Source organism: Cynocephalus volans, chromosome 13, assembly GCF_027409185.1.
Source record: "Cynocephalus volans isolate mCynVol1 chromosome 13, mCynVol1.pri, whole genome shotgun sequence".
NCBI classification, from domain to species: Eukaryota; Metazoa; Chordata; class Mammalia; order Dermoptera; family Cynocephalidae; genus Cynocephalus; species Cynocephalus volans.
Window position 1 is genome coordinate 49339527 of NC_084472.1, and position 14100 is coordinate 49353626.

The window sequence follows — 14100 nt, forward strand, 5'->3', positions numbered from 1 at the left end:
CGCACACCCCACTTTGAAGACTCTTTCCCCTGGGCCTATGGTCCAGTCACATTTTGCTTCCTGACTTCTCAAAGCATCAAGTTCATGAGGAAAAAAGCTGAAAATACTACCACAAAAAGAAAATAAACCCCAGATAAAAATATTTCCCAACATTCTGTGATTAAGAAGCTCTACCTATTCCCACCTGTTCTATAAAATAAATAGTCCTAGTAAAGATTTCTCAGTGGAAGAGCTCACTGGAAAAGCTTTGACTACTCATACACAAAGGAACAGGTTTCCTATAATCACTCTGTCCTATATAAGCTTTCAGGCCACAGTCACTTTGCCCTTGATAAACCAATCTGTGTCGCTGTCTGTCACAGAAAAGCAGCTTAAGATCCAAGTGGGGAACAGCATTGGAATGTTGCATGGCATCTAGAAACAGAAAACCTCTACATTCAAATTCCCCTCTCTGCACCTTAATAGTTTGGGTAAGTAATTTCACCAGTGTGTGTCTTAGATTCCTTAACTCTTAAATGAGAATAATATGTATGTATTGCAGGGCTTATATGTAGATTAAAATTCAAAGATGACATTAATGGAAAATGTTCCGTAAATTATAAAATGCTAACAAATGAGAGGAAATAAAAACTTTTTGTCCTCTTGTCATAAAAACAAAAGCCAAATAATTGAAAAATTAACCATTATTATATCAAATTTGCATGTGCTCTTACAGAGAAAACCAGCATACAATTAAAATGTTAAAGACCACCTTAGAGCCTCCTGCTCCAAGTTCTAATCCCACAGCTATTCCTAGCTAATCCTGTTGTAAATGAATGGTATTCCCTGCCCTACCTGTGGTCTTTGCAGAGGTAACTGAAGTATATTTTGTACAGAGGTCATTATGCATCTGGAAGTGAAGGCAGGCAGGAAGAAGGGGCTATGACAGTCCTGGTAGATGCTTGGAGTATATGGCTTCATGAGGTCTAGGGCAGCCTCCCTCTGATGCTGCAGAGAACCCTTTCAGTCCTTTCTGTTCACTAGACATGTCGGCAGAATGAGTGAGGAACTATCTCAGTAGTGATGGGAGTAGTGCGACTGGATAAGCTCTGATAGCTTTGGGGCCCTACACCCCAGTCTAAAGTCCCTTGTGCCCAGGAAACACAGGCCAGAGATGTCCTTCATGGATGAAGTCATTGAAGATGACTTACACAAACATTTTTAAAGCTTCAATATTTATTGCTGTACATTTTCTCATAGCATTTACTATGGAAATACTAAATAGTGCAAATATTTATTTTGGACTTTATAGCATTTGAGAGATCACAAAGCTTTTTGATATCTTTTGCAATCATCTATGAAGATCTATATTATTCAACTTATATTATTTTTAAAATTCAAACAAGTAATCTTATAGTCAAAGAGATCACATAATGGTCTCTAGATCTCCTCTCTAGAACAAAAACATACCCTGGAAGCCACCAGGGGCATTCCCTTCCTTGATAATACATACATACATCCTCCAACACTTTTCCAACTGCATGACTCTTTGTTCATTCACAAATTCATTTGACAAATATTTATTGACAAGCTATTATGTGCCAGGTACTGTGCTAGGATCTGGGGACATTAGGGTGAAAAGAAGTAATCTCTGTTTTCACGGTGCTTACAGTCTAATAATAGAAACAGACATGCAAAAAAAATTTTACAATACAATACAATAAAGTGCTTCCATGGAGGTATTTACAAAGTGTAGTGGAACTTGGAAAAGGGAAAAAGAACATCTGCCTGGAGAAATCAGGGACAACTTCACAGAGGAGGTAGCCATTGAGCTGAGACTTTACCAGTGATTAGGAATTTGCCACGTAGACAGGCAGGCAAAGATGGTTTCAGGCAAAGGGAACAACAGGTACAAAGACATGGAGGCCCAAGGGGCATGTCAAAGGAGCAAGTAATCTGGTTTTTCTTGAGCCAAAGATGCAATGAGGATAGTTGCAGGATGAAGCTAGACAGACAGGCAGGTATCAGATCAGGAAGAGCCTTTTGACCATTCTTCCATTTATTCAGCAAACATTTATTGAATGCTTACTATGTGCCAGGCACTAGTCTAAGCACTGGGGCTACAACAGAGCACAAGACAGACACATCCTTGCTCTCAAGGAGCTTACATTCTAGTAGAGAGATCAACAGTCAACAAATAAATAAAATACAGATTTGGAAAATTTCTACAAAGGAAATAAACAGGGTTCTGAGGCAGAAAATAAAGTGTTACAGGGGCAAGGAGTAGTAGAGTTATCAAGAAATGCCTCTTGGAAGTGACATAAAACCGACACCTGCCGGGATAGTAACAACAGTGTGCTCCAACTTGAGCGCCCACTATGCGCCAGGCACTGTGCTAAACACTTCATGAACAGTATCTCGCTGACTCCTCACAACAACTCTATGAGGTAGGTATTATTATCCCTATTTCACTGAGAAGGAACAGGCTCAAAGGGATTAAGTAACCTGACAAGTGACATAAATGGCAAAACCAGGATTCAGACACAGGTTCTCCTAATTTCAAAGTGCTTGTTCTTAAAAATTGCTCTAAACTGCATACAAAGATAAGTGAGGAATTTTGAGCAGGGAAATGATACGGTCACATTTGCCTGTTGTGAGGATTACTCTGATGACTGTATGGAGGAGAAGAAAGGAGACAGAGAGAGGGAAGGGGACAGTGGAGACGTGAAAAAAGGGAAGCCACTGAAAGTCCGGAGAGGAAAGGAGGGTGGCATGAAGGCAGTGGCTGCGGGGATGGAGAAGAGATGTACACATGAGAAGTGCAGTTAGCAAGCAGTTCTAACAGGATTGATGGGGTGTCGACAGCAGAGGAGAGGGCGGCATCTGAGACCACTCCTGGGCTTCTGCCTTGGGCAGCTGGAGAAGATGGGTTGCTTTCTCCCAAGTTAGGGAATACAAGATGGTGGCAGATTTGTGGGGATAAGACAATGAATTTAATTTTGGACATGTTGTCCTACAGGTATGTTGGGAATACCCTGGACTTATGGGATGGTCCCCAGTGGGACGCTATGTAATGGCTTTCATACGTTGTTCCCCACCTGAGCAAAGTATATAAGAAAAAAAATCAGAGTTTTGTATGTGTGTACATTGTGGTTCTGCTTTTTCAAAGCTATTTTTAAAAGCACATATATCTCGGTTGGATTGCTTTATGAAAAGAATACTTGATCAGCAAGGTGAAGTTACCCCGAGCCTAATTACAAATGAAGAATCATAGACTTGGGAGAGCAGAAAAGCCTTTGAACATCCATTCTAAGTAGTCATGCTAGCTGTTAAAAAGAAATCACAATTAACTCCCCATCCCCACCCCACTTGGGATAGTCTGGTCGGCCCAGAGCAGGTATGCTCTGCCAACTGTCCTCCCAGAGTCTGCAAGCTTCCCTGCTCATCCACCAGCAGGACTGCTCCAAAGAGCTGGTGGCCTAAAGCCCAGGGATCAAAGTCGAATGTAAATCAGGAATTCCAAGAAGTATCTATGTAGTTTGGTATAAAGTTCCAGAAACACAGCAGCCTAAACCTAGCCAGTCATATTGCTTTGACTGTTCCCTCTTCTTTCCCTTCCTTGGGAATTGGAAGGAAGCTGGAGGTAGTGGTAATAAAATGCACAGTTGACACTGATGTGGAATTGATCACATCCTTGACCAGATCATTTCAGGTCTAATTTTAAAAGAACTCAGTAGTTAAGAAGAAGAACAGAAAACCTTCCTTCTATATAGAATGACATTATTTTTGCTCTATTTCGCAAAATTCACTTTCATTTGCATGTAACCACTCCTTCCCTTCCTTGGCATCAGATTAATTTAAGTATGTTTTGATTTTAAAACTCATCTAATAATGTAATGCCAGTTGGAGTAATTAAATATCAAGAAATTTACATTGTAATAAAAGTTACACTCATGAATTTCAACAGAAAAAAACATTAATACTTTCAAGGCTGGGTACTGATTAGTAAAGTATTACAACTGGTTTATTAAGTGACTCTGCCTAGAAACTGCCTCTCAGTGAGGCAAAGGGTATGACCTGCACCTGTTAACTTGGTAAGTAAGTGGATGTTAGAAAGTGCAAAACATTCTAGAAAAAACAAAAGGACTTCTAGTAACACCTGACAGGTACTTGTTTACCTAACTCATGCCCAAGGGAAAGAAAAAGTCTTATTTGTATAGAGCTATCAAAAGTAGTAGTCACAAGCAAGGAAGAAAAAAAAAATTCTAAGATGACAACTTAGAAATTCTGTTGAAAGCACAATCCTCACGATGTCCAGAGGTAGACTGCAAATGGATGAACTATTTTCCACCACCTCCATTTCAAACCTAAGGCCCAGGGATTGAAGTTGAATGTATACCAGCAATGCTAACAACAGGCTATTTATTGTATGTGCTCTTTAACAGAAAGAATTCCAATCGGTCTGTGAATATAATCATTTATTTGTCTTTACAGTGATGATGGAAGAATGTACACGTGTCCTCTTTCAGTAAAGTATAAAAATCTGTTTATATACAGTGAAGTCACAATAATCTTTAATTGGGAAATTTATTTGGTACTCTTGATCTGTTCATATTAAAACTGTGGGGGAAACAAATATTTCACGTAAGTGCTACATTTCCAGTAGATTGCACCTGGCATCAAAAGCTCAGCTTCATCTTTAGGGTCCTGCTTGATATTACAAAAGACTAATTTTAAGTCCTAGGACTCAAAATAAACATCATTTTTTGAATAATAGATATATACATCAAAAATACATCTAAAAAGGCATTGGTTAGTGCTATTAAAAAGCTCTATTTATGTGCTCGGGTACATTTTTTCTTACAGGCAAAACCCAGTGGAAACGTTTTTGTTCAATTTCTAGGAATTTGCTCTTGGGGAAAGTCAGTCGAAAGTTACCTGTAAGGGGGGAAAAAAATTAATTCAATTATTTCTCAAGTGAAAAGTCAGCTAAACTCAAAAAATAATTAGAGGCTAAATTTCACTTAAAACCATGTTTTTAAACCTTCATTAGCATTTAGTTATAGCACTTTAAAAATAAAAAGTTTTTTACTTTGATGATAGCCTTTAATACCCATTTCATTATCCAAGGAAATCATACATATCTCTTTGTATGCTTATGCAAATATTTTCAATCTATAATTAACTAAATCAGCACAAAAAGAGAAATCAAAGGGCATACTAACAAAAAAACATAATAGATACAGCCAAATTCAAAATATTTTGAGAAAATTGAGGAGAATTTCTACTCACAACGATTTATTTTACTTTACAGCATTTACAGATGATAGATATACAGTGAGTCTTCTTACATTTAACCTGGGTGAAATGGTATTGCACAGTTGCAAACCGAACTATTTATGTATTTGATATGATGATACCTCATTCACAGCTAAAGATTTTAACACCTATGCTTTCAGAATTATCGCCTTCTTGCAATCATTCCTAGAATATTTGCCCGATATTGTGGGCACTTCTCTCAGATTGTAAAATATTCATAACATAGTAAATCTCAACCTGTTATTCAAGTAACTGACTAAATAAACACATGCCCACCTTGCTAATAAGAAGCTTTAGAAAGAACGCAGCATGATGAGACTGACAGACATGAAGGGAACCGTAGTTAGAAGACTCAGGTTCCACCCCTTAGGAGCCATGTGAAGTTGAACATTTCCCACCCTTTGCCAAGCTAAGTCCTACCTATTTCACGTTATTATTAACATCTGATTAAGCCATGTGGCTGTGCTCTGGTTTATTAAACATTTTAGATGTATATGGGGCTAAATGAGTGATTTAGGTAAATGTAATTTTGATAACTAAGAAGAACTTCTAAAACTCACACTACTTGCAAGTATAATGGCCTGGTCTAATAATGTCATTCTCAAGTTTTGAATATGACATAAATAATATGAATCTCTCCCTACCTAACATACCAAAATAATGGTTACTTTTTGAGAACCAACCAAAGCTCTTGTCACTCAACAATAATTAGTTTGTCCACATGAGTGCAAGGCAGTGAGCAGTTGCCAGCTTCCATATGAGTTAAGTGCTGAAAACACATGCTTGCTTACATAAACCAGCATGCTGCCCAATGGCAACCTGCAAAGGAATCTGCAAAGACAGCAAGGGTCTAATAAAGCATCAATTAGATGACCCTTGATTATCCTAAATTGATTTCATGAGAAAAGTCTGAGAAAAAAGAAAAAGCTAAAAAGCTCTGACAGTGGAGGAGTCCATTCTGCAGTGGCACAGGTGCAATGACCCAGATTCCCTCAGCGCGCTCCACAAACAGCATGGCTAAGGCCCCCGATGAGGGAAACATGCTCAGACTTCTCTCTGAAAGACCTCACACACACTAAGCACACTCATCAAAGCCCTTAAAATACATCCTTGCCAGCTTGGAAAACAAAATTCAAAGTGTCAACACCACACCTCCCTGTCCTCTGTAAGAAAAAAGGAAAATGTAAATGGCACTGAATTGGAGTCAAATGGTTCTGTCTGGGCAGAAATCTGTGTGAGCAAACATTGCTGCTGTCACTGGCTGTGTCAATGTAAGACATTGTATGTATTACCTGATTTTGGCATCACTGTGTCATGAGCCACTCCTGAATTAAGGAAAAGGTGCTGGTCAAAGGGGAAGATTGTGTTAACAATTCAACTCATCCTCTCTGCACTCACGGCCCTCAGTCTGTTCCTCCACCAGACAGGACCCCTCCCGTCCAGCCAGTGGCTCATGTGACAACCCTGAGTCATCCTCACCACTCTCTCACCCTCTCTTCTAATCAACCACTTGGTCAAGTTGATTCTATCTCCAAATATATCTCAGATCTAGCCTTTTCCTCCTCTTCTTCCCACCCACTGTCAACACCCTCAAGAAGGCACCACCATCTCTTGCTGGACTCCCACAACAACATTCCCATGGACTCCTTGCCACCAAGCTTTCCCTACTCAAATCCTTTTTTTTTCATGCAACAGCCATTGAGATCTTGTATATAAGCCAATCTGATCATGCTGCCAACACTCCAGTAGATTCCCACTGGTTGTAATAATCAAGTTCAAAGTCCTTAGCAATAACCCACAGGCCCTACATGATTAGGTTCATCTCCCACACATTCCTCTGCCCCTCCCCAGACCTGCTGCAGCATTTCAACCACACTGATCTTTTCTTTGTTCCTTAAAGAAACCAAGCTTCTCCTTGCTGTTCCTTCTATTGGGAACTCTTTTTACCCAAATTTCCCCTGGCACATGCCCACTCATCTTTCAGGCTCAACGCAAATGTCACTTCCTCAGAGAGGCTTTGTTGACCCTTCACATCATGTTAGCTACTCCCTATCTGTCCTTCTTAGTTTTGGCTTCAAAGGAAACAAATAAATCATTCATTTATGGGTGGCAGAGAGTAAGACAAAGCCTGAAAAACACAGCAGGATAGAAGTTGGGAAGCAAGATGCCACATGAAGCCTTAGAGATTTGAGTGTAGTCATCCAGGGAGAGTATATACCCATGAACCACCTATGTGAGTTTAGGATAAAATCAAAATTTGTATTTTTTTAAGGAAAACTATTTATTGTACTTTTCAGTGTCTTTCTTGTTCTCCCTGCATCAAGCCTGTGCTTGGGAGAACCTAGAAAATAGGAGAGATTTTTCCTACCTTGCAGCCATAATTTTAAAGAAAAGACAGTGAGCCGCAGAAGGCCAGTGTGGTGGATGGGACAGTGCCCTCCTCTCCTGCAGCCATTACTCCCTACATGACAGAGTCCTTTTCATCTCCCGGTCTTCTCTAATGTCACCCTGGAGGTTTTCCTTCTGTTTTTAATAAAGCAGACTAGGTCCCTTCAAGTGGCTACCGGGGTGCAAATGTCCTCACAGAATGAGAATAAGAGGATGCAATAACTTATATGGTCCTTAAATACAGAGAGAGGGGCCAGACCATAGCACACGCATGACCTATGCAGAGGAGTGGCTTTTTTACTCACTGCTGAGGAGGCTATAAAGGGAGGGAGGAAATAAAAAAAGAAAAGAAAGCATCTGAAGTTGCAAGTCTGTGTCCGTGGTGTTGGTTTACCTGGTCCTACTCTTAGGCCTCATCTGCACTGTCCATTGCAATGTCCACCTCCTCCGTGTCAGCAGCTCGGGACAAGATGTCAGCCATCAGCGCCTCCTCCAGCTTCTTACGCACTTGGTGTACTCGCTCCTCCTGTTTCCTTTTTAAAAGCAGAATAAAGGTCACTGAAAATCTGGCAGGTGACGAAAATATGAAGCTGCTACAAAAATTCAAACTTACTTCAAAATCATTAAATCCCTGAAAAAATATGCTTCCTTCGCTTTGGACTTTGTGAAGGATGCTTCCACACTCACTCACCAAATCACACCAATGAGCCTTACACCGAAAAGGGGGGTGCTCACCCAGGAAGTTATCCCTCACCTCACAGAGAATTCTGGAAGGAATAGGTTTACTTCAGTGACCGCTTCCTCAACTTGAAGAATTTCAAGTAGGTGGAGATTTGGGTTTATTTCTATAAAGGATAATTAACAAAACATATTGGAAGCAGAGATAGAAAGGAGAGGTAACAAGGAAAATGAAGGAAAAGGGACTTGTTCGACAGAGTGCCGAGAAAGACAAAGGAAGCAGAGGCAAAATGAGTGGGATCTGATTTGGCATTCAGTGGCTGCATTAGGAGAGAGTGCTCTCCTGGGCTCCCAGCACTGCGCACACGCAGGGCCGCATACTGGGGATAGAAACTGGAAAGTGTTTCTTCAACTGAGACGAGCTGGGGAGGTTAAGAACATACCATGAGTTTTTCTGTGTCTTGGTGATTGTAAAGGGACCTCAAAAGTGAGAGTTAATAAGTCCAAGTCATTAAAGAAATAAAAGGCTCTGAACTATTAGATGGAGATCAAAGGACCAAAGCACAGGAGAAAGGCTATTCATATGTACTTTATCTTAAAGAAGCAGAAAAAAAATTGAGAGTAGCTCCCTGAGAGGGCAAGAGAGAAATCCCTAAAACACGTCTAGTGAGCAAAGCAAGGTAAATAGAAGTCTACATCCAAAACCAAACAAAGATGCAAAGATTGAAATAATGCAAGAGAAGAGAGAAGACTGGTGAGCAAAGGCCCGAGTGAGCACAAGCAGTGGAGAGAGTTGAAGGCAGAGGTGGGAGGGTCAGCCTTGGATGGAAAGCACAATGGCGAGGATGAACGTAGAGCAGGAGATGGAGCAGCCCAGTGACGAGCAAGAGACGCAAAGAGGAATATACCCTACTGAGGGAAAAAAAGTGACTTCTCGATCAATAACTGAGGAAGACAAATTGCAGCACTGCCCAAACCTGGGACAGCAGAAAGGTGGAGGGTCAATGTTACAGACGGTTCCAGTAAGACGGTTCACTAAGCATTCCGTCCTTGAGACTCAATCAGCTGTACAGTGACATTTACCCTACTCCAGACGACACTCTCTTGATCGAATAAGACAATGTCGAAGGGTATGAAGTAACATATACTGTGTAGCCACAAAAACTTTAGTTACCTTTATTAAACTCTAAAAACAGCACAAAGAGTTAAAAGGTACCGACTCCCATTTTTTAAACGAATTTTTAAAAAGAGGGAGGCTGTCACGGAGTCCGTCTGAGCTCTGTGGCCTCTGTCACATTAAAAGAAACTAGAGTTCAACAGATTTTCATGTAATGGAGCAGGGTCAAGAAGAACACATTTGTTTATTTCTTATATGGTTAGTCTTGCTTCTGGCTCATTGACTCAAAGTTTACGACAAGTGGTGTATCGGTCTCACTGGCAATCGCTCACACCTAATAACAGAGTACAAGGATCTGCACAGCTGCCTGAGGGAAATCTTACCAGGAAAACAGAGAAAATGGAGCAAATGGCCATTTTGAATAGAGAAGTGTATCTTAAACTCTAACATCTGCCATTGATTTTCTTTGACCTTGAGCAATACTTGCCACATTTTTGAAAGCTGAAATTAGCATTTGCCCACTGTAGTTGGCAGAATTCTAGACAGTCCCCAAAAGTCCCCCCTCACCCTCACTCCTATACATGAGTACACTTCTTATATAATCCTCTCCCCTTAAAAGTGGGTAGAACTTGTGAGTATAATGGGACATCACTCCATAATTAGGTAACTAATTAACTGACCTTGATTTAATTGAAAAAGATTATTGTGGTGGGCCTGACCTTACTAGAACAGCCCTTAATGGGGTGGGGCCCTTCCTGAATGAAGCATGAAAGGACATATGTAGGGGGCCAAGTGGCAAGGAACTGCAGGCAACCATGAGGATCTGAGAGTGGCCGCTGTCCCACTGCCACCAAGAGAACAAGAGCCTCAGCCGTATACCCACAAGGGATGAATTCTGCAACAACCACATGAGCTTGAAAGAGAAACCCAAGCTCCAGAAGAGAATGGAGTCTGGCTGACACTGATTTTAGCCTTATAAGACCCAAACAGAGAACTCAGTCATGCTTTACTCACAGACTCCCAGAACTGTGAGCTAATAAACGGGTGCCATATTAAGCTGAAAAGTTTGTGAGAATTTGTTATGAGATATTAGGAGACAAAAACACCTAAGGATGAAAATATTACCAAATATGCTCAAAAGATATATACTTAATGTTGAGATCCTTAGTTGGAGGATTAATATAAAGAGAATATTGGCTACACAATTAGAGAAAGAGTAACAATTCCATCTGAAGAATTTATTGTGAATATGTATTAATTCGACAAGGAATGTTTGCTTAATAATTTCTGTTATGACAATTAAATCAAATGAGCAATTTATTAAACAAAAATACCTGGAAAAGAAATAATTCAGATTTGGCTTTGAGATAGTTTCCTCTACTATCAAAAGATTTGGTGTTGAAGCTATCACCATTCCCATGCTATCTTAGAGAACCTCAGTGAACACCCAAAATGACCCAGCTGAATCCCCGCGAATTAACTCGGTACTCATTCCAAGATGAAAAATAACTTGTCTCCCAAGTAATATTCTTTCTCAAGGGTAAGGACAATTCAAAGAGCAAGCTGATTACTCTCCTTGATTTTACATTTTATTTTGTTTTTCTTAAAAAATAAAGTTGATCATAAATTCCATGCCATCAAGGCATACAAATACAACTTCGATCCACTTTATATCTTTGCAACAGGAATTACGTAAAAACCCAAGAAGGGCTTTCCAATTATAAACCTAGCTAGACTCATGCATTTAAAAACATTTTCATGTCAACTTTTTATGAATTTAGAAAAACCAAAATACAAATTTAAAACCTGTAAGATTCAAAAGTGCCACCTGATGGATCTGTCTAGGAATAATACTCCAGTAGAACTTTGATTTACCTTCAGAGGACAGAAAGAGTGAAGTATACACACTGTCGTATTTTTAAAGACAATTCAGTATACTTATAGCATCATTATAAAGCAATGATACAGAGGTGATAAATGTCATGTAAGAATTTCTTTGTGGTCTAGCTAGAATAGTTTTGCTTTTCCTGAGCAATCATTTGCTTCTACTTTCTGGGTACTATCAATCTGAGCCCGATGTTTTTCTTTTACTACTCTCTTCTAAAAACCTAATTTGTGGCCCAGCCTCAGAAAGAGTAAACAATGGTAACAGATGCAGTGGTGTCCTCGCTCATTCACACTCTATTTCATTGCTTTATCCTCTGTTTCATCCTTCTCATTTGTTCCTCATCTTGCTGTACCATGAGAGAGAGTGAGTGTGTGCTTGTCTTCAGAGCTGCCGTAATTCCTTACTTAAAACAAGATGAAATAGAGATAAATAAATCTCTAAACTGAGCTTAAGTGAGGTAAACATGATCAAGATAACCAAACTGAACTTTACAAACACAACTGAGGGCTGGTGGGTTAGTGCAGTTGGTTAGAGCTCAGTGTTGTAACACCAACATCAAGAGTTTGTATCCCCATACCAGTCACCCACAAAAAATAAAAATAAATAAAAAATAAAAACAATGGGCTGACTGGTTAGAATGCAGTGCTGATTACACCAAGTCAAAGGTTCAGATCCCCATTCCGGCCAGTGTAAAAAAAAAAAAAAAAAAAGCAGAAAAAACTGAACTTAAAGCAGCATGGCTATCATCTGCTTTAAACAGAGATGAAAAAGACAGAGAATAACAAATGCTGGTGAGGATGGAGAGAAAGGGGAACTCTCCTACACTGTTGGTGGGACTGTCAACTAGTGCAGACATTATGGAGAACAGTATGGAGGTTCCTCAAACAACTACAGACAGAAATGCCATATGATCCAGAAATCCCACTGCTGGGTATATACCCAAGGAATGGAAACCATCATGTTGAAGGGATACATGCACTCACGTGTTCATTACAGCTCTATTTACAATAGCCAAGAGTTGGAACCAACCTAATTGTCCATCAGTCGACAACTGAATAAAGAAACTGTGATATATATACACAATGGAATACTACTGTGCCATAAAAAAGAATGAAATTATGCCGTTCACAGCAACATGGATGAGCTTAGAGAAAAATTATGTTAAGTGAAATAAGCCAGACACAGAAAGAGAAATACTGCACATCCTCACACATAAGTGTGAGCTAAAAAAATACTCAAATTTTTAAAAAGAAATAAAGATATAACAAAATCACAATAATACATTGAACTTTCAAAAGGAGCAAACAGAACTGAGTCTACTAGAGGTAGGAAAGGGGAAGGGAGAAAGGGGTTAACAATAAATTGGTAAAGGGCCACAAAAACTGATTACATTGTGTAATGTTGAATATACTAATTATCCTGATTTGAGCATCACATATTGCACACAGGCATTGATATTCAATGCTGTACCCCACAGATATGTACAATCAACTATGTTTCAATTAAAAATAAAAATAAGGAGAGACTGACTCATGGACAAATCAATGCAAAAACAATCATAAAAGGCATGACTGAGTGAAAAGGGTTCTTCAGAGCACAAAGTCAAAACCCCAAACTGCAAGTCACTGCAAAAATGATGCATAGGAAATTGATGGTAACTTTGATATACAGCTTTGATACCTTTTTCAAGCATGTATTTGTTATAAAGGTTTTTTATCACCTGCTATCAGTTTCAGAAAAACTTTGTTTTATTTATATATATATATATATAAACTTCCTGATTGATTCATCACTTGCTAGATGTGCCACTGAACCTAATGAGCAGTATAAAATTTATCCAAATATAAAAGCCAAGTTTTTGAAGTTATGTTAAACTGCCTTACCTAATGTCTTCATCTGTGACAATGAAAGCTTTGCAAAGGGGTTGAGATGTGTTAAGCCAAACAGCGGGGTTCTTTTCCACAGCAGGGGAGACTTGCCCTGTGATTGGTGCAGAGCTTGTATGTAAAGCACTGGCAACAGCAGATAAAAGAGTCTCATCATTGCTACCTGGACCAACTCCTGCAATTGGAAATAAGTACCAGTTAAAGAAAATTTCTTGATATGCCAAATAAGCAAATCTTACATGATCTAAAACAGCTTATATTTTTATATGCATTTGGGATCATATATTTAAAGCTGACACAAGCCAAAGCAGCAAAGGATAATACTATACATGCACTTAGTAGATATTATACACTAAAGAATTCACATTAAAGAAATAGTAACAAAATAGCATTTAAATAAGACTTTAACATAACTTTAAAATACATTTTCCAAGGTCCTAAACTTTTGAACAGTTGGTTGCATTTCCTCAAGCAAGGTCAATTATTTTAATGATCTAAGTCCCTTGTAAAGTCATTATACTCAAGTATCCCTATTAATGTGTATCCCTAGAGTCCTGGAATAGTTTCTTCTTGTAGCTTTTAACATTAATTTCTAGCAGTATCTCAATGCTTATCTTCTTTGTTTCAGGACTTCAAAGGAAAAGTCAATGTAAGCATACTGTACCTGCAGTTTTAACAGCTTTTTCAAATACCTAACAAAATATCCAAATTCACAGTATTAATCATTGTACACTTTGACTACTTGTAGAAGACTGGCACCACGGTCACATTTAAATTCATTGCTTAAAATCCTAAACTTGTTTAACTAGATAAAGTAATAATTTCCAAGAACATAAAGGGAGGAG

At 39.1% G+C, this 14100-nt stretch overlaps 1 protein-coding gene across 1 annotated transcript in view; it reads right to left on the bottom strand.

Moving 5' to 3' along the window:
* Positions 1 to 4440: 4440 nt before the first annotated feature.
* The window catches only part of MBD2 (methyl-CpG binding domain protein 2), a 63073-nt gene continuing 53413 nt past the window's right edge, over positions 4441 to 14100 (bottom strand). The window contains exons 5-7 of the mRNA XM_063077378.1: positions 13253 to 13430; positions 8081 to 8219; positions 4441 to 4917 (exon numbers count right to left, since the gene is read on the bottom strand). Coding sequence (XP_062933448.1) covers positions 8093 to 8219; positions 13253 to 13430 — 305 coding nt within the window. The 3' untranslated portion in view covers positions 4441 to 4917; positions 8081 to 8092. The remainder of the gene's footprint in view (positions 4918 to 8080; positions 8220 to 13252; positions 13431 to 14100) is intronic.